The sequence below is a fragment of the Aethalodelphis obliquidens genome, unplaced genomic scaffold (genome assembly GCF_003676395.1).
Source record: "Aethalodelphis obliquidens isolate GAN/ISIS:26980383/991018 unplaced genomic scaffold, ASM367639v1 scaffold27, whole genome shotgun sequence".
Taxonomy (NCBI): Eukaryota; Metazoa; Chordata; class Mammalia; order Artiodactyla; family Delphinidae; genus Aethalodelphis; species Aethalodelphis obliquidens.
Genome location: NW_020837971.1, coordinates 10,958,854 through 10,979,850, shown reverse-complemented (window position 1 = coordinate 10,979,850; position 20,997 = coordinate 10,958,854). Strand labels below are relative to the sequence as shown.

The following is a 20,997-nucleotide window of genomic DNA, read 5'->3' as shown; positions in this document are numbered from 1 at the left end:
TTTTCCTGTTCGTGTTGGGGACCTTGGCCTGATTCTACCTGTTTCTTCTCTGGATCCTTCATATCTTCTACCTGTGCCCAAGTGTTTATCATTAGCATTTTTCTTCGTTCTCCTTATTCTTTGCTTACAGTTTTACACTATACTTTGATGTTTTGGAAATCCACTATGGTTAGTTTTTTTTTTAATCTAGCTTGTAGTAGTTTGCTTTCACACTGCATTTCTGAATGGCTCAGCAAGGCAAAGGAAACTTAGTTTTGATTTTAAGCCATGCTGAGCCACAAGAAAGGGAGTCAGTTGTTTAGAACTTTGATGATTTCTGTTTTGCCTTTCTGTATAGCACCATTCTGGTTGAAGTTCATATGTGCCAACAAATGAATTAACCCTAAGCTTTCATCTGGTGGTACCTGGATTTACAGAGTTGCAAAAACAGCCTGAGCTTAAGGCAGGTAAAGAAGACCTCACCTGAGCTTTACATAGACTTTATAGAAATAATGTCACTATACCTGCACTATAAGATATAGGAAAATATTCTCTTCCAGAATTTATTTTGGAGTCCAGCATAGTCTTAAACACTTCTTTTCAAAGTTTGTTTGTATTTTTTTTAATATTTATTTTTATTTATTTGGCTGTGCCAGGTCTTAGTTGAGGCATTTGGGATATGTAGTTGTGGCATGCAGACTCTTCTCAGTTGCGGCATGTGCACTCTTTAGTTGCAGCATGTGGGATCTAGGTCCCTGGCGAGGGATCGAACCTGGGCCCCCTGCATTGGGAGCACGGAGCCTTAGCCACTGGACCACCAGGGAAGTCCCCAGAGTTTATTTATATTAATCACTATCTATTTTTAAATGTGGTGGGCATTTTGGCTTTGCGTTGTGTTTGGATGGTGTTTCAGAGTTAAGTATAATCTGCTTTGCAATGCAATTTTTCGTATAGATATTTTAGTTCCTCTACTAGATTATAATTTATGGAAAGGCTTTTTTTTTAAGAGTTTAGTTTTCTTTTTTTTTAAATTAATTTATTTATTTTTGGCTGCATCGGGTCTTAGTTGGAGCACGCGGGATCTTTCATTGTGGCGTGCAGGCTTCTTTCTAGTTGTGGCCTGCGCGTTTTCCCTTCTCTAGTTGTGGCACACAGGCTCCAGGGCACGTGGGCTCTGTAGTTTGTGGCACGCAGGCTCTCTAGTTGAGGCACGCAAGCTCAGTAGTTGTGGCGTGCAGGCTTAGTTGCCCCGCAGCATGTGAGATCTTAGTTCCCTGACCAGGGATCGAACCTGCATCCCCTGCATTACAGGGTGGATTCTTTACCACTGGACCACCAGGGAAGTCCCTGAAGGATATAAGTGTTTTTTTGCCTTCATCCCCTCTCCCTTTTTGGTAAATACTAACAAATGCTCGTTGAATGTGACTATTATAGTTGCTATATTAGTGGGTGTATTATTAACTATCAAGTTAGAGTTATAAAACAGTTGCTATAGTATTAATCTTCAAGGTGGAGTCATTCTGTATGCTAGCTCTCTTCACTTTTGTTAAATGATTATGCAATTAAAATGCATATATTTTTAATGTGTTCAGTTGCAGTATCATAGGCAACACTGTAGGTGCCAGCTGTATGCCCCTAGCACCTACCTTTTCTGAGCCCACTAGACTGACTTGCAGCTTCCAGCATCAGAGCTCTTTGCCCGAGGGCTTTCTGTGGTTCCTGAGACCTATCTGTCCCTACATGGACATAATGGGGAATTAATGTCCCCCAGAAGCAGCCCTCAGCCAATGATTGGCAGGAGTTGATGCATAAATGCCCCAGCTCCCTTGCCCCTCGGTTAGGATGTCTATAGGGTGTTTGAGTCTGTCTCCCAGAGTTCCCCAGCAGGGTTAAGGCGGGGCTGCCCACTGTAGTAGCTTGCTTGCTAATGCACCCTGCGTTGGCTCTCTTTCCTTACCTGCTTCACTTCTCCACGCTACCATCAACATTTCCTGAGGTAACTCCGGACTAAAATCTAATCCTATCTCAGAGTCTTAGAGTTTCTAAGTGCGATCCAAACCAAAACAAATGTTCATGGGCCAACATTTACAATTGAACAATTTCTCTAATTTGGTGCTGTCCAATAGAAACACAATGCAAACCACATTCATAATTAAAAATTTTCTAATGTATTTTAAAAAGTGAAAGATGCTGTACACCTGAGACTAACACAGTATTATAAATCAACTATACTTTAATTTTTTTTTATTTTTTTCGGTACGCGGGCCTCTCACTGTTGTGGCCTCTCCCGTTGCGGAGCATAGGCTCCGGACACGCAGGCTCAGCGGCCATGGCTCACGGGCCCAGCTGCTCCGCGGCACGTGGGATCTTCCCGGACCGGGGCACGAACCCGCGTCCCCTGCATCGGCAGACGGACTCTCAACCACGGCGCCACCAGGGAAGCCCTATACTTTAATTTTTAAAAAACGAAAAGAAAGAGATGAAATGAGTCAATATAGTTTATCTAACTCAGTATATCCAAAATATTGTATTAATATACAGTCAGTGTAGAATATATTAATGAGATATATATGTTTTTGGGCACTAAATCTCTGTCCACTTGGGGCTAGTAGCTACCATATTAAACAGTGAACGGTGGTGATCAGTTTCCAACCATTGTAACCTACCTGTCAAAATTTAGAGACTTAGTAGCTCTTGAATGTATTGAACTGCTGTATGGTGGGTCACAGTTTCTAAGCAAAGTCTTACTTGCCTTCTCCTTTTCTTTTCTTTCTTTAAAAAATATTTAATTTTTTTGGGCTGTGCCGAGTCTTAGTTGCAGCATGCATGCGGGATCTAGTTACCCGACCAGGGATCGAACCCGGGCCCCCTACATTGGGAGTGTGGAGTCTTACCCACTGGATCACCAGGGAAGTCCCTCTCCTTTTCCTTTTTAGGCTGAGTAAAATCTTTGTAAATATCTTGTTTAGTCTTGGGCATCTTGTTTAGTCTGTGTCCACATATTTATGTTCTTTCAAGAATGAGCTCCTGGCGAAAATAACTCGAGACTTATTGCTTTGTACATGTTTGCATGCAAGATACAGACAAGATGCTTAGCATCTCTGTGTTTGTGTGTTTTCAGGCAGAGGGTACCAGACTTCAGCGAGAACTCCGAGGATATTTAGCAGCTATCAAAGGTAATGTGTATGAGTTGTTTACTGCATGTTACCAAGCACGGGTTGTTCTTGGAATTCAAGAGTAACAAGATTGAGTGTTAATTATACAGCCATTTGGCTTTCTGGCAGGATGGGTACTCGAGCACAGGTGTTCCATTCCACCCACTCCCCAATTCCCATTGAAATGATAATCAGAATATACAAGGAACAAATGTGTCTGCCCTTATGCTGGAAACTAGGAATAAGTGCCTCCCACGTCCTACAGCCTTCTAGGAAGAGTTGTTAGATAGAGTGAGCTTGAGACCTTGCAGCTGATTTCATCCCAGGGGAGAGTATGTCCCAAGAGCTGGATGCTCACAGACTTACACACAAGCCTTCTAGCTGGAGGGGGCGAGGGATGGTAGCAGGGTTAGCAGGAAGCATGGCCCTGGACTGCATGTGGCTTGTGGGGACCGGCTGCACCTGCAGCCCTGCCACTGTAGGGGGACAGAGAGGCTCTGGCGTTGGTTTCTAGTCTCGGGATATTCAAGGCAAAGAAATGAGGCTGGTGACGGAGGGCAGGGAGAGTGATCAGGGTGTGCGCTCCATCTCTGCCGGCCGGCCGCTGTCCAGCCCCCTGCACTGAGTCCGATCCAAGTGCAGCCACGGATGTGGTGGATGATAAGGCAGATTTTGAGATTAGTGGGGAGAGATTTGTGGGGTGGGACTAGTATTTTATTTTATTTTTTTTTAAATTGGTATTGATATATAGTTGATTTACAATGTGTTAGTTTCAGGGGTACAGCAATGTGTTATATATATATAAATATATATACTTTATATATATAATATATATATAAATATATATAAATATACTTTTTTTAGATTCTTTTCCATTATAGGTTATTATAAGATATTGAGTATAGTTCCCTGTGCTATACAGTAGGTCCTATTTTATATATAGTAGTGTGTGTATTTTAATCCCAAACTCCTAATTTATCCCTCCCCGACCCTTTTCCCCTTTGGTAACCATAAGTTTGTTTTCTATGTCTATGAGTCTATTTCTGTTTTGTAAATAAATTCATTGGTATCATTTTATAAGCGATATCATATGAAATTCTCTGTCTGACTTACTTCACTTAGTATGATAATCTCTAAGTCCATCCATGTTGCTGCAAATGGTGTTATTTCATTCTTTTTGTGGCTGAGTAATATTCCATTGTGTGACTCTTTGAGCGAATACTTTGATCATTTCAGACATCTTCTTTTCATTTTTTATTTTATTTTGTAGAGCAGAGAAAGGTTTATTTCAAGGGCCAAGCAAGGAGAACAGGCATCTTGTGCTCAAAAACCTCAAACTCCTCAGCCATCTTCTTTTATTTTGTCCTTTTCTCTCATTGTTGAACCCAGAACTGACTGTCTTAAATTCAGCAAGCATGTGGGTGAGTCTAGAGTGTTGCAGCTTTCAGTTTAACAAAAAAATTTCCCTCTTTGATTCATTGGCATTAAGTTTATGTGTCTTTTATTTTTAATGGCAGCACTGTGGTTTTTCTCTCCTCTCCTTCTATCCAGCCCCTTTTCATATCCCCTAGTGACAAAGACCAGGACACCAACTCGGTCAGGTCTCACCTTCCAGCTGTGAGGGAGAGTCTGGTGCCAAAGAGGCGCTTCTCCAAGTCGCCAGCCAAAGACTCCACCTTGTTCTGTCCCCAACCCTGAGCTGTCTCCACGGCAATCCACACTTTACCCTCCATGTTTTGAAGGAGGGGCAGAGGGAGTCTGGAAAAGACTTTGTGATACTTTGTATCACCATGTTGCACTGGGGAACTTTTTATCTTTCCTATTATTAATAACCATATTTTTGTAACATACCAAATTGTACCTTAACGAAAATTCTGAAAATACCCATAGACTTAAGAACGCTAAGCTTTCTGAGAGTTCTGACTTAAAACTGTATGTATAAGCTTTTAGTAATATTAGAAAAAGAACAACTTCTTGTTTCTTTTGAAAATTTTTAGGCCACTTAAAGCCCTTTCAGTGGTGCCTGAAAATCCTATAGATTTTGCTTCTATCTGCTTTCCCCCCGCCAGATGCTTTATTTCTAATATTTAAAGTCATTTGCTATTAGTTGTTTTAGAACTCTTTAGTTTTATAGGTAAGTATTCTAGGTGTCCCATACATTTACGGTTTCATGCCATTTAGCAAGTGACAGCACACATAATAGGACATATTATTATTGGTGTTTTTAGACTAGAACACCTTGTTGATTTTTTTCACGACCCAGCATGTATCTTTATCCTGAAAATACTAGAAAATGCACACTGTAATCAGAATCAGGACTACAGGTGCAAAGAGCAATTGTGCCTGCCCAGGTTTTCCTTAAACAATTAGCAAGTATTCAAGATTTTTCCTCTCACTTTGAAAAGTAGGGAAAGGAGGAAGAGACTCCTCACCTACCTCTCTCTAACAGGAGTTGTTTTTCTCCAATGCTAGGCATGCAAGAGGCTTCCATGAAGCTCACCGAGTCGCTGCATGAAGTCTATGAGCCTGACTGGTACGGGCGCGAAGACGTGAAAATGGTTGGCGAGGTGAGAGCTGGTCACAGCACGTGAGAGGCCCCAGGGTGACTTCTGTGAGGTTCCCACCATGTCCTGCTCACTCAGCCTATCCCCTGACCCCCTCTCACCGCTTCATGGCCCTAATATGAAGGGGCACCGTGTACCCAGAAGGCACTGTGCAGTTCCACCATCCAGATCAACCCAAACTTGCAGTGAGGAGTGAACATGACAATAAAGCCACTTGGGTAGAAAGCTGTGGCTTAAAGATTGGTTTTGTTCAACATAAGAATAGCACTTGTCTGTCCTTTACTACACTTCTTAGCCCATTCCAGTAGGAGAACTGGCTCATGGCCTGATTTTATGTACTGCACCTTCTTCCCCATCCCTCCTTGAAAGCAGGCACGGGATCTGGGAAGAGCATCCCATTCACTTTACCACTAGATGGTCCCTTCGCTGGTCTGCAGGGCTGAGGACAGGGCCTGCTAATAGGAATTTAACTAATGAAAGGCTTCGTCCTTAGACATGTCTTAACACCTGAAATGCACCGTCTAGCTCAGGGCTGTCTGGCTCTGGGAAGTGAGAAAGTGGTCATTGTTGCTTTGAAGAAAGCGGAATGGGATGTGACGTCAGATGAGTTCTTTAATCTTCTTGGGCTTTAGTTTCCTTATTGGCGAAGTGAGAATAATAGTTGTATCTCCTAAAAACACACTTAAAGTTGAGTGTATTCACATCCTCGACCTAGTGTACAGTGTGTGTGATTATTACTGACCTTAGGAAGCCTGCAGCCGGGTTTTCTCATGTCCAAGCTCTTTGTTAAAACAAAGAATGGTTGGTCATCATGCCCACTTCATGGGAGCTCGTTGCTTCTCAGGAGGCACAGGAGAGTTAAGACATATGGCCGCCACAACTCAGGGAAGGGTCTGGTACATGACATGCCGATCATCTATGCAGCCTTTGGAAAGATGGGTTAACATCTTTCCTGGGCTGCTTCCCCAAAATTCTGACATCCCCACAGTTATGACTATGATAGAAACTGAGATCTATTTATGAAGAAAGCTCATTGTGAGCTCTGTTACCTCTTTCGAAAACTTTCAGTATGTGAATTAGGCAAAACTAGCCTCCACACACCATTTTCCAATGCAGTTTTGAGGAATGGCATCTTCTCACATTTCTTAAATATAAAGACACTGTGTTTCAACAGCGTGTTGTTAAAGGCTTAACTCATTTTGTAAATTTCCAATTAGAGGTGTATAATTAAAAATTCATTGTGAAAAGAAGAATTTTTAAGGGAATGGTTAGAAACTTGTGTGAATGGCTTTTCAGAACACCACATTACAATTCTGTGTGTGGCAAATGCCACTGTTGACCTTGATTCCTAAGGAAACAGCTGCTGTCCTACCTTGATCCTTGTGGCTGCCAGGATTTGGGGAATCTTTCAATGGTGAAGCACCTGACACTGCATGTCCAGGGGGTCTGCTCAGATCATAAGATAAGCCTCTTTGTATGCTGGACTTAAATTTTTTTGTTTGCATAAAATTCTTTTTTTTTAATTAATTAATTAATTAATTAATTAATTCAGTTGCGCCGGGTCTTAGATACAGCAGGCGGGCTCCTTAGTTGCAGCACATGGGCTCCTTAGTTGTGACATGCGAACTCTTAGTCGTGGCTTGCATGTGAGATCTAGTTCCCCGACCTGGGATCGAACCCGGGCCCCCTGCATTGGGAGCACGGAGTCTTATCCACTGCACCACCAGGGAAGTCCCTGTTTGCATAAAATTCTTAATAAGGATCTATGACAATTAGAATTGGGTTGTAACGTGTGAAAAAGAGAAGCAAATCAACCATTAAAAAGTGGTTTTCAACAAGAGAGAAGCTTCTTCTCTCCCATTATCGACCTTGGAGGTTGGCAGCCCAGGTGTGGTATGGGGGACCCACGAGCATCAGGGGCCTGTCTTTGCATCCCTGCTGCCACCTCCACGTTCAAGATGCCTCTGAGCTCTGGCTATCAGCTCTCATTTTTGTCTTCCAGTCAGCAAGAAGGAGGAAGCTTGGAGGACAAGCCTCCTTTTAGGGCCACTTCCTGAAAGTCCATCCCATTGGCAGAATTTAGTCTCATGGCTGCACTTGGCTGCAGTGGAGGCTGGGAAGTATGGTCTGTATCCTAGGCAGCCGTGTGCCCGGCTAAAACTGGACGTTCTATTGCTAAGAAAAAAGAAAGGGTAGACATTGTCAGGAGATGCCAGATGTAGTAACGGGAGGAATATGGAATGACGTTCTTGCGCATGTGCCTAGGATTCTGTGAAGCAAGTTTATGTTGTCAACGCACATACTTGGAGAAATTGAAACTCAGGAACGTTCAGTTTTCCAAAGTCACACAGCTAGGATATGAACTGGTGAGGCAGCCTGTTCTGGTGAGGCAGCCTGGTGTCATCGACAGATCATGGGCTTCAAATTCAAGGGTTGAAACCAGAGTCTGTCATATACCAGCTGCATGACCTTAGCCAAACTATGTAACATCTCTGGATTTCAGCATCATCTTCTGTATAATGGCAACAATGAGACTTTCTTCATAAGGCTATTGTGAGAATTAAATCACACACACACACACAGACACATACAGCTTTTAACCCAATGCCTTGACAGTAATAGGAGTAACAATAATAATAATATCTAATACTCATTGTGTTCATGACAATTGATATTCCATAAATGGTAGGGCCCTTCCCAGTATGACTAAATTTTCTGCTGCCTGTGTGGAGGCTTCAACTGCGGTTTGTTGTTTGTCTGGAGTGGTTTCTAATTTCATGGATTGCTTCAGAAGCAAACTGTCTTGGTAGAATTCTTCACAGACTCCTAGCCCCAAAGTCCATTTATAGGAATCGGGGGACCTTTTGAAGTTTCTACATTCTTTAGTAATTCGGAATCAGAAACACATTTTTAAATGAGCTGAGCCCTTAGGTAGCCTGTGTTATAAATTAGAACTGGTAGCCAAATTACTGTATTCTTAAATAATCCACACTTTTCTAGCATTTACTAGCCAGGGAAGTAGAACTTATTTAATTTTATAGTTTCAGGTTTTTTAGAAGTTGGTGAAAGTGATCCAATTAAAATCATTCTGCAGTTGTCTCTTTATTTCTCTTTTTCTCTCAGAAATGTGATGTGCTGTGGGAAGACTTCCATCAAAAACTAGTGGATGGGTCCTTGCTGACACTGGACACCTATCTGGGCCAATTTCCTGACATAAAGGTATTTTATTCTGTGTCTATAAAGGGAAGAATTGAATGGTCCCATGTTCTTATTAAAACATGGGCAAGAGATAAGTAGAATTAAAAGTCCTCAAGCTGACATCAAAAACAGTTGGTAACTTTTCATTTATTTAAGCATGAGATTTTTATCCTGTTCCTAACAGTTTAAAATGAAATATAGTTCCAGAAATCACATTTCCCCCTTTAATGAACTGCTTCAGCTTTTATTTCTCTACAGAAGTCTTTTTAATCCTATGGATATAAAATCATAAATCAGAGATACCAAAAAATTCCAGTCTTCTTTATGTTCAAACCTTCTGGTTATGTGGCATTTGGCAAAAATTTCCGTTAGAATAAACAAAGGTCATGAGGAAAGGAGAAACTTCATTGCACATGTGAGAGCAAAATCTGATCTTTTCCTTACTGTTTATTTTGTGTATGTTCATGGTACACCTGCATATTTTTTCTCTCCTTGAAATTTTCAGGTTCACATTGAATTCTTAAGATGTAAGCATTTCAAATACATTTGCATCTGGATCTAAAAATACCTTGTCTAAAACATTTGTCTTATTCGACACTTGGATTCATTGAAAGGAAGTGAAGGATTGAATATCACAGATTTGAAATTGACTCTTAAGGTATAGATAGTCTTTAAACCATCAGGGCTGTATATAGCAAATGGTAGCATTAATAGATCTGCTCCCTAGTTGTTCTCCCAGCTCAAAGAGGACCGCTAGGTAAGACAGCCATGTGCTGCCCTTCCTGTAGAGCAAGGAGGCCATGAACCAGTGTCCACGGGCATTTTCAGTATCTTGCTAGGTGACCTCTGATGTGAAGTTCCATTTTTACCTGGCCTTCTTTATAGCCATTGCCAGACACCAGGAAACTATCTGCAATAATGTGCACCGCCCTTGGCCATGAAACATAGTGAAGCTTCTTGGCCAAAACTATACTCCTGTTAGTTTCCTCAGTCCCACACAGAATGCCTAACGCTAGATGGCCAACACCTGAAGTGTGTTTTGGGACACCAGAGGCACCAGACAAAAACCTAAGTGGATCAGACTGGACATATTAGCCTTGTTGGCAAGATGTCCCAGAGAACAAATCCAAATGACGAATTCTAGGTGATGTTATCATAATAGGCAGCAGAATGCTTTACCGGGTCATTGTATAGCTCCATCTTAATTTGGAAAGGTATTAAGTCAGTTTTAAAAATTTTCTGAGAAATTAAAGCAATTTTTTAAAAAGTTAAAATTCTGTACACAGGGAATGTGTTTTGAGGTATCTTCAGATAATTTGATAGGCATTGACATTTTGCCTTGGAATTTGCAGCATTTGTGGAGCAAACAGTCTCAGAATTATTATCACGCTTTAGAATACTGTTTATTGCATGGTAATTCAGTCTCCATAAAAATCAATTCCTAATAAATTACGTAAAAGAAACGTTTGTCTTCCTACTTGAAAATTTCAAAGAACGTCGCAACTTGTCTAAATTAGTCATATAATATTTGATAGTACAACTTCGATAAGCAAATAAAGGCTGTGATTGACTACAGAAGAATACATTTGAAAAGTTGTTGAGCTTCAGGAACAAAAACTTAGTATCACCAAAAATGTGTGAAGGATCTGTTTGTTATCTGTTATTTGTTATGATACTGCCCAGCAATAGCTGTTTGGAAATTGACCATTCTCTCTAGGAGCGTAAAATTTCAGAAGACATACAGAAGTACCTTTGTTGAAACAGAGAGATTAAAATAAACTCATGATGGATTATGTTGGTTAGTCTTTTCAGTTTGTTGAAACACTCAGTGGAACTTTTATTCTATTTTTTAATTAATTAATTAATTAATTAAATTTTGGCTGCATTGGGTCTGCGTTGCTGAGTGCGGGCTTCTCGTTGCAGTAGCTTCTCTTTGTTGCGGAGCACAGGCTCTAGGCACATGGGCTTCAGTAGTTGTGGCACGTGGGCTTAGTAGTTGTTGTGAAAGGGCTTAGCTGCTCCGTGGCATATGGGATCTTCCCGGACCAGGGCTCGAACCCGTGCCCCCTGCATTGGCAGGTGGATTCTTAACCATTGAGCCACCAGGGAAGTCCTTTTATTCTGTTTAAGCAGTTCTTTTCCTGTGGTCCATGGTGTCCATGGTTGAGGTCACACACAATGATGATCTTACATGAGAGATTTGGAATCATGTTATGTAGCTGGATTCCCTGAAGATAAATGAAATATGGTTTTACCTGCATCGTGGAAAGAGCCTACATAATCTCTCTCTCTGTTTCTCTGAAGTCACATTTCGAATATTAGAGCATACACATAGGGTTTCAACCAAGATAGACAATTGTGAAACCATTTCATATGGTGAACAGTGAAGGAAATAGCAGTGTTTAACTTGGAAAGGAAACAACCTGGGGTTGGAGAGCAGTGGGGATAGCTGTTTCTAATAGTTGAAAGACTTCTTCCGTGAACATACACAGATGTTGTGCCTTTTACTCAATGGACGGAAGTTAGACGTGGATACAGACTCTGTCACTTCATAAAGTGAGTGCTGAGAGATTATGTAGTGAATGGGTTATTGATGAAAAGGAGGATTAATGATTAAAAATACAGTGGAGCATTTTCAAAGCCTGGAACACAGTTGACTTCCTTAACTCATTCACATCAACAGGGTGTGCATGGTGAGGCAAATTTCCAAATATTTACTGCAGCCCATCAGCAAGGGCTATGCAGTACCATTCATGAGGGAATGGTGTTTGACTTTTCCAGCTGTGATTGGCAGGGCACCTGGTGTTACAGTTTTTGTTGTGCAGCGCTGATATCTAAAATCAATGTTGGAATAAGAGCCAGCTTGTCCCCAACCTGCACAGGCTTACAGCTGTTAGCAGTTATTGTAAAATGAAGTTTAGATTTTATCTTAGCAGCTGTGCATGAGCCATTAAGCATATATTTACAGCAGTGGGCCAAAATGAATTCCACATTGGGGTTATTGTTGAAATTTTTTTAAAATTTAGTAAATTATTTTCTTTACTGCATACGGTCAATGAATAGTGGGGAATCTGAAGAACTTTTAATTGAACCATTTAATTGAGACTTCCCTTGTGGTCCAGTGGTAAAGAATCCACCTCCCAATGCAGGGAACACAAGTTCAATCCCTGGTCAGGGAACTAAGATCCCACAGCTCCAGAGCCACGTGCCCGAGCACCACAACTAGAGAGAGAAAACCCACACGCCACAACTAGAGAGAAGCCCAAACTCTACAACCAAGACCCAACACAGCCAAAAATAATAAAAATAAATACATAACTAAAATAAGTAAATATTTAAAAGCCATTTAATTAAACGATTAAGCTAGTAAATTTAATAAAATTTACCATTGGATGATTAAATAAGAAGTGTATCATTTTCCATGTGAAATCTATAGTGTATTAACTCTACCCTTTCTTAGGAGATGTGATTCTTTTTTCAGGTTTCCCAAATATCAGGTAGGTAAGGCAATAAGATTGATGTGTTTTGCCAACACAAAAATATATGCATCAAAATAAGTGATGGCCTTCAAAATGTCACTTCTACCATGGTAAGCTGTACTCCGTAATTAACTTGTCAGTTACACAAGAAAATGCCTCACATTATTTACTTCACTTCTTGCTTTTGAACAAAAAATAAGATGATCCAGTGCACTGTTCGCAGGCTTGGAAGTAATTGAATTTTGCCTCTTTTCGAAAATCAAGTTTATCTTCAAAGCATCAAGATTTGCTTTTTTGGAAGATACTAAAGGACAACCTCCCCACCCCCGACCAAGTCCACAAAGCAGAGCTTTGTAAAAGTTTCCACAGAGTTACACAAGGCCACTACCTCAAGGGGCGGTGCTCCTTGGAAGGTAACAGGTGTCTGCTGAAAGTAATGAGCTTTGTCACCTTGTTAGCACCTTTCTCTCTACCCTGCTGGGCTAATTCATCACATATTTTGAGTGAACGTGGTATGTCAGCCATCCTTCCACTGACGCCAGTCGGAAGTGGTCGGTGCAGAGGATAAAGTGAAAGGGATTGGAAGCAGCTAAATGAGTGTAACTGCCCGCCCTACCTGTCATCACCCCTGAAGGGGGTGTAGAGGAGTAGCACAGAGTGACAGATGGTAGCTGGATGACAGAGTCTGTCAGAGACACCTGGGAAGTGCTAGAAAGAGTACTAACCAAGCATCAGGGGCAGGGACTGAGTGAGACAGGTGAGGGCACGAGGGTTCAAAGTCCTATGTGGACTGCTGACCCTGCACTAACATTACCCCAAGAGTGAGAGCCTCCTTAAACATTGTGCCCTAGGTGTCTCACTGGAGTCACCCTACTCTTGGCACTGGTCCCGGGGCTGATACCTAATTCATCTTTTGCCACAGACTTTCTGAGTAATTCTGGACAAGTTAGAGGTTAATCTCATGCGACTTCAAATTCCCTACCTGTAAAATGGGAAAATCCCTGAAACACCCATACTGGGCATTGCTGTGAAGACCCAGAGGACTATGTTTTGTAAACGATAAACATTTATATTATTGTTGTTTTTCTTCTTCCTACCCTATGAAATTTAAAGTTTTTTAGGGATCCTCTTCTGCAGTTCTCAGTATTAGACTAGCTGGGCACAACTAGACCCCTGGGGATTTTTTTTAAAAGGACAGATGCCTGGACTTTGCCTCAGACTAACTAAATCAGAATCTCTTAGTCTGGGGCTCAGGAATCAGTATATTTTACACTACTTGCTTATTAGTTGTTCCTCTTTAACTTAATTTTTAGTGGTTGCCCTACAGTTTGCAATGTACATCTTTAACTTGTCTAACTTCAGGTAACGTTGCAGCACTTTATGTACAGTCTAAGAACCTTATAGCAGTGTATTTCCAGCTCCTCCCTCCATTCCCTGCGCTCTTATTGTCATATATTTTCCCTATACATAGGTTATAAAGCCCACGATCTATTGTTTCTGCTTTTCTCTCGTTCAGTGACCTTTTCAAGCAATTCAAAGTAAAAAACCAAAATCTTGTCTATTTACCTTAATTTTTACCATTTCTGGTACTCATTTCTTTGTACAGCTCCTGTTGGTATTAAAATTCGTATATGGCAATGAGTTCCCCCAGCTTTTGTTTGTCTTTTAAAAAACGTGTATTTCACCTTTACTTTTGGAAGGTATTTTCACTGGGAATAGAATTCTAAAAATCTCTCTTGATTTTTTATTTTGCAGTGCTTAAGAGATGCTACTCCATTGTATTCTGGCCTGCACAGTTTCTGAAGACTGTGCAATTCTTACCTTTGTACTTATTTTTTTTCTTTATTCTTGATTTGAAGCAGTTTGGTTTTGGTGTAGCTGTCTGTGTCTTGTCTGGTATTTATCCCTCTTGGGATTCTATGAAGGTCTTGGATGTGTACTCTGATGTCTTCCTTATTTTATAAAATTCCCAGCCATTATCACTTCAAATATTTCTCTGCCTCTCCCTCTCCTCTCTTTGAGACTCCAGTTACATGATGTTAGACTGTTTGATATTGTATTGGTCTTGTATGCTTGATTCTGTTTATTTTTAAACTTTTGCTCACTTCGTGGCAGTTTCTTTAGTGATTTTTAAAAATTAATTAATTTTTATTTTTGGCTTCATTGGGTCTTCATCTCTGGGTGTGGGCTTTCTCTACTTGCGGCGAGCGGGGCTACTCTTTGTTGTGGTGCGTGGGCTTCTCATTGCGGTCACTTCTCTTGTTGTGGAGCACAGGCTCTAGGAGTGCAGGCTTCAGTAGTAGTGGCACGCAGCATCAGTAGTTGTGGCTCGCGGGCTCTAGAGCGCAGGCTCAGTAGTTGTGGCGCACGGGCTTAGTTGCTCCACGGCATGTGGGATCCTCCCGGACCAGGGCTCGAACACGTGTCCCCTGCATTGGCAGGAGGATTCTTAACCACTGTGCCACCAGGGAAGTCCCTCTCTTTGTGTTTTAATGAGAAAATTTTCTCTTCATTTCGTTTATCTTGAACTGTACTGTTTCTTTCCTCAGCTGTTTTAAGTCTAATGAAGAAATTTCTCCTCTCTGATAAATTTTATCATTTCCATTTGATTTCCATTTAGCTGAATTTCCATGTATCTGTTGACATTCCCTATCTGTTTATGTATTTTGTCTACCTTTTCCAGCTAGATACTTTAACATATTAGTCATAGTTATTTTAAAATTACTGACTGGGGACTTCTGGCGGTCCAGTGGTTAAGACTCTGTACTTCCACTGCAGGGGGCACAGGTTCAATCCCTGGTTGGGGAGCTAAGACCGCGCATGCTGCATGGGTGCAGCCCCCCCAAAAAAAATACTAGTACTTCCAACATTTGGGTCATGTCTGGTTCTGTTGCTTGCTCTGTCTTTTCTCATGGGCCACTTTTCTTTTTTTTAAGGTGTGTGCTTCAGAATTTTTGATTGAATGCCAGACATCGTGTATAGAATAGTGAAGACTGGAGTACTGTTTATGCCTGGAAATGGGCGTGCCTTTTTGTCAAGCCAGTAGTGGGACAGTTCAAATTACTCTGCTTGCACCTTGAGCTGGACTTGTGTTTTGTTGTTGCTATTGTTACTTTCGGTGCACTGTCGCTTTCAAATTCCTCTAGAATTGGGCTGCTAATACCTTGCACGTATAGTCTAACATCTATAAAATTTTCAGGCTCTTGGGTTGAAGTCTAGTTTTTGCCTCTACTTTGACCCACATTGGTTGGGCCCTTGGATGCCAGAGAGTTTTTCTCCGTGTTCCTGCCTCCCTCAGATTTCAGGTGTCCTTGTGTGCCAGTGTTTCAGAGGGAGTCTCTCTCCATACACTTGGCCTTTCTCCAGTGGTAGGCAGCTGTTTCTTGTTATTCAGTGCTGGGCTTGGAGTTGAGGCAAGGCTGTTTTATGTTATACTTTCCTGGCCTGTCTTAGGCAAAGTCGGCCTCGTATCTGTGGTTGAGCTTGAACAGGAGTTTTCTGACCCTGCCAAAGTGGGATCAGACCTCTTCTTGTTATAGGAATCAGATCTTGGGCCCAAGAGGGTTTTATGTTCCTCCCCTATGGGTTGAGATTTTTTTCTCCCACTCTTCTGTGTGTTACAATTATTTTTGAATATATCTAGGGGCCCAAGGGATTCCTATCCATCACTGGGGCCAGATTGATTTTGCTTCTACCTTTCCCCCAGCATCAGTGGATCTCTGCCTGGTCTCTGTGGACCAGAGGATCTGTTGTTTCCTCCTCAAGTGGCTTAAGGCTTTTGCTTTGTAAAGAGAAAAATGTCCAAGGGAATGGGCAGAGCTTTGTCTTTCTACCCCCATAGCCATCAGAGATCATCTCATTCTCCCTTGCACTGCAAGGAAGTGTCTTGTCCCCAGACTTTCTCATAGCATCCAATGGAGGCCCAAGGAAAGAGCTTGCCCGTAAGTGCAACTTCCCTTTGTGTCTTGGACACCCAGCTATCCCAAACTGACACGTTAGTCCACAATAGACCTTAAACAATGTGTTAAAATTTTAGCTGTCTACTTCTTGTCCACTTGTATGGTGGCCACAGCTTTTACCTGCCAAAGGTGAAAGAGTTGGTATGTCTCGTCTCTCCTTGAAGAGACTCATCCCTCTTTGGAATTGAGATTCCTTTATTGCCATATGACCTCATGTGTGTGATACAATCAAGACAATTTATGCTTTTATAAATTATCCAGATTTTTTTCTTGCTAGTGTGACCGTAACATTGTTTGCAGCTCTCTATATCCTAACTGGAAACAAAAGTCTCTAGAAATCAATATATTTTTAAATCTCCTCAGATGATTTGAATGAACAAAAGGATTGACAAACACTTCTAGGCAGAAGGGTTTCTTAGGAAGTAAATCTGATTTATAGAACTGCTGTTAGTGTGAGTGCTATGAGAATTATAAAACCAAATCCTAATATAGTCTTATACTATCTTCAGAATGGAACATTTAAAGATCTAGAATAGAGACTAACAGAGAGTATAGGTTTAGGTGCTTCCCTCAACCAGTTCTGGAATTTCTCTGGTCTTTGCAAATTCTGCCTTCACCTCCTTACGATTGTCCTAATTATTTTCAGAAGGGAGGCCTTTACCTGATGGTTTTCACACAAAGGAGCGGAAGCTGTAGTCTGTTTTCCAGGGGTCATTTGTCTAGTGAAATTCTGGTTCGCCTCGATCTCCGGTCAAGGTCCCCAGCTACTGCGGACAAGGAAGGCATTTCGGCAGTCAAGAAGAGAGTCTGGGACCGCGTCTCTTTCTTAGCGCATATGTTTCCCTGTTGGCAGAACCGCATCGCAAAGCGCAGCAGGAAACTGGTGGACTACGACAGTGCCCGCCACCACCTGGAGGCTTTGCAGAGCTCCAAGAGGAAGGACGAGAGTCGCATCTCTAAGGTAGGGGCCGATCCCACTGTTGTCACCACTCTCCATGTTCTGTGACCCATCGCAACTTTGCTTTTGAAAATGAAATCTTCCCTTTCTCATGGAGATGGGAATCAGGACAGAATTGAAACTGAAGCACGGTGCTTGTGGGCTGCTGTTCATAATTTTCAAGTAACATTAAGGGTTTTCAGGTCACAGTAGAGTTCACATGGGTGACACTGACTCACATTTTCATCATCATAAACGTTCGCCCCCAACAGTACTGCCTGATCAAAGAAAGTAACGCGTCCTTACATTCTTTCTGTGGTCGTGCTCCATACTTGATGCCAGATGCAGATTCAGCTAGGAAATCGAGTGTGAAATTCTCAGGCATAAATTGTGCTTGAGCGTACAGATGTGTACTACAATTGCATGACGTTCTTTTTCTTTTAGAAAACCCATTTCCAGAGCTTTTACCATGTATGTCAGTCATCGGCTGGCAACTCATGGGAGACACCTGCTGACTTCTCACTTGGCCTCCAGTCTTGCCTTCCCCCATCTGCACACACACAGCTGCCTGGATGGCCTTTCTGCAGCACATATCTAGATAGAGTTTCTCCACTGCTTAAGTCTTTTAACGGCTCCCACTGCCTGTAGAAAAAAAATTCTAGATTCCTTACTATAGCCCATGCAACCTTCGCAACTTGGTTCTGACTCACCTCTCCGTCCTTGTCAACTTTCAAGTCTTCTTTCCCCTCCTTTCCTCCCTCTACACATGTCCTAAGCTGGAGCCTCTGTGACCTACAATACCAGCTGCTGAGCGGCTGTGATAAGAGCTGCCCTTCACGCGAGGCCCCTGAGGTGCCAGGCACCATGTTCAACACTTCATTTACATCCTCTTTCTTCAATACTCACAACACCTGTGAGGTGGGCATTGCTATGTGCATTTTACGGATTTGAGGTGCACAAAGGTGGAGCAGCCTGATAAGTCCACATGGTTAGTGAGCTCGCATCCCCAGTCCAGCAACTCCACCTTCTATGTATTGCAGTCCAATCTCCATCCCCTTTGTTAGCAAGCATTTGCTCATTCTTCAAGATTTGATATCAAGTTAAAACATCACCTGCCCTATGGAACCTTCTCGATTCCTTGCACCATCTTCCTTAATAGCATGCTCCGTAACAGCTTATAAGCCCTTTCTTGTAGTGTAATTACTTAGACTTCCCACTAGACAGGGAATTTCTTGGAGAAGCATCCGTGTCCAGCATCCTGAGCAGAGCAGTGTATGTGACAGGCTGTTAATGCATTTTTGTAGAGTGAATGACTCTGTAAGAGATGCAAGAGCAACCATTGTAATCAATCACGTTTTCCTTTTGAAATAAGATTCAGTATTTCACTTTTTTAAAAATTAATTTATTTATTTTTGGCTGCATTGGGTCTTCGTTGCTGCACGTGGGCTTTCTCTAGTTGCGGCAAGCAGGGGCTACTCTTTGTTGCAGTGCGTGAGCTTCTCATTGTGGTGGCTTCTCTTGTTGCAGAGCACGGACTTGGGCACTCAGGCTTCAGTAGCTGTGGCATGTGGGCTCAGTAGTTGTGGCTCGTGGGCTCTAGAGCACAGGCTCAGTAGTTGTGGCTCGCGGGCTCTACAGCGCAGGCTCAGTAGTTGTGGTGCACGGGCTTAGTTGCTCCGCAGCATGTGGGATCTTCCCGGGCCAGGAATCAAACCCATGTCCTCTGCATTGGCAGGTGGATTCTTTACCACTGCACCACCAGGGAAGTCCCCAGTATTTCACTTTTACTGAAAAAAATCTTGTGGATTTTTACCAGATTCTCTGCTTCCCAAGATGTTTCCGGGATGCCATAAAGCTATTCCTATTTTATATTAAGCGATGTTGTGTCTAGAAATGGCTGTGTCTATGTGATATTTTTTAGTGTAAACATGTTATGTGTCACTTCTAGGCAGAAGAGGAATTTCAGAAAGCACAGAAAGTGTTTGAAGAGTTTAACGTTGACTTACAAGAAGAGTTACCATCATTATGGTCAAGGTAAAGATGTTTCTGTACAGGTTATAGAAGTTCACGAACAGAGAATATTCCTTATCTTGTCTTATTCCGTGTGACACTTCCGCACTGTGCAATAGAAGTGTTCAGTAATCTGTAATTTCCAATATGGTAGCTACTTGCCACACGTGGTTAGCTGTTGAGCACTTGGAATATGGCTAATGTGACCGGGGAACTGAATTTTAAATTAAAATGATTTCTCTTTAACTCTTTTAAATCTAAATAACCTGATGTAGCTAGCAGCTGCTCCATTGGATGGCACAGTCTTAGACCTTGGTATATTTCTCAGGTGGAGACCCAAATCTCAGCTAAGAAGCATTAGGAGAACTGTCCTTAACCTTGAAATTTACAAGGATACTCCTTTAGCTTCTGGAAGAACTTCCTTTATTCCAATAGCTCATCTAGTCTTCCGTCTTTGATACGAAGCCTCTACTTTCAGCCCTTACCTGTTAACCTGAACTTCATTCCTATTTTAGATGTTAACCATTCTTCCCATTTATAGGTATTCTGCATTTCTCATGCCATTAAGTGCAGTTTTCCCCACTCAGTGGTTGAACAAGAAGCTGTTGGGTGAAGTGGGGCCTTATATCTCTCAATTCCCATCAGCACCCCCATGCTACCACCCTGAATAAACAGAATTGTGCTTGTCATTGCAACACTGCTTTAAGTCAAATCCTAAATCTTGGCGAGGATATGGAGAAGAGGGAACCCTTGTACACTGTTGGTGAGACTGTAAATTGGCGCAGCCACTATGGAAAACAGTATGGAGGTTCCTCAGAAAACTAAAAATAGAATTACCATATGATCCAGCAATCCTACTCCTGGGCATATATCCGAAAAAGATGAAAACTCTAATTAAAAAAGATATATGCGCCCCTCTATTCATAACAGCACTATTCACAATAGCCAAAACATGGAAGCAACCTAAATGTCCATTGACAGATGAATGAATAAAGAAGATATGGTACGTATATACAATGGAATACTACTCAGCCATAAAAAAGAACAAAATAATGCCGTTTGCGGCAACATGGATGCAGCTAGACGTGATCATAAGTGAGGTTAAGTCAGAAAGAGAAAGACAAATCCCGTATGATATCACTTATATGTGGAATCTAAAATATGGCACAAATGAACCTATCTATGACACAGAAACAGACTTATAGGCAGAGTATTATTCTTCCATTGTAGGGGGCTCTGGGGGAAACAGTGACCAGCTCCCGGGGGGACAGGCTTCCCTCAGGGCAGTGCTGAGGTGCGAGCGTCCTGGGTGGCAAGCTGGGACTGCGGTAAGCTGAGCTTTTAATCCTTTCCACCATTTCCGAGAACAAAGAAACATCTTAATAAAGAAATTAAGTTGGTCTTGACAACTGACCAGGAGGGACCTGAGAAGGCCTCAGACAAGTCCTTTGGGGAAATGCTAATGTCTCAGAGTCTCTTGTTTATGAAGAACTTGTGAAATGAAACCTCCCAAGCAGACGATATCAGAATTCAGAGCCTGGTACTCTTTGTGGGTGTATATCTTACTGCTGGTGATGCTAGTTTTTTAGAAGCCAAGGTTATAGTCAGAATGTGCCCTTCCAGTGGAATGAGTGCCACATTTGTTCATTCATTGGTTTGTTCATTTGCTTATTCATTCATTCATTTATTCATGGACTTTTTTTTTTTTTTTTTTTT

The 20,997-nt window shown here is 41.8% G+C and overlaps 1 protein-coding gene across 1 annotated transcript in view; it reads left to right on the top strand.

Moving 5' to 3' along the window:
- LOC113629489 (amphiphysin) overlaps nucleotides 1-20,997 on the top strand; it is a 187,102-nt gene that overhangs the window by 101,187 nt on the left and 64,918 nt on the right. Inside the window, exons 3-7 of the mRNA XM_027123961.1 lie at nucleotides 3,105-3,155; nucleotides 5,607-5,701; nucleotides 8,822-8,917; nucleotides 17,188-17,295; nucleotides 19,220-19,305. Coding sequence (XP_026979762.1) covers nucleotides 3,105-3,155; nucleotides 5,607-5,701; nucleotides 8,822-8,917; nucleotides 17,188-17,295; nucleotides 19,220-19,305 — 436 coding nt within the window. The remainder of the gene's footprint in view (nucleotides 1-3,104; nucleotides 3,156-5,606; nucleotides 5,702-8,821; nucleotides 8,918-17,187; nucleotides 17,296-19,219; nucleotides 19,306-20,997) is intronic.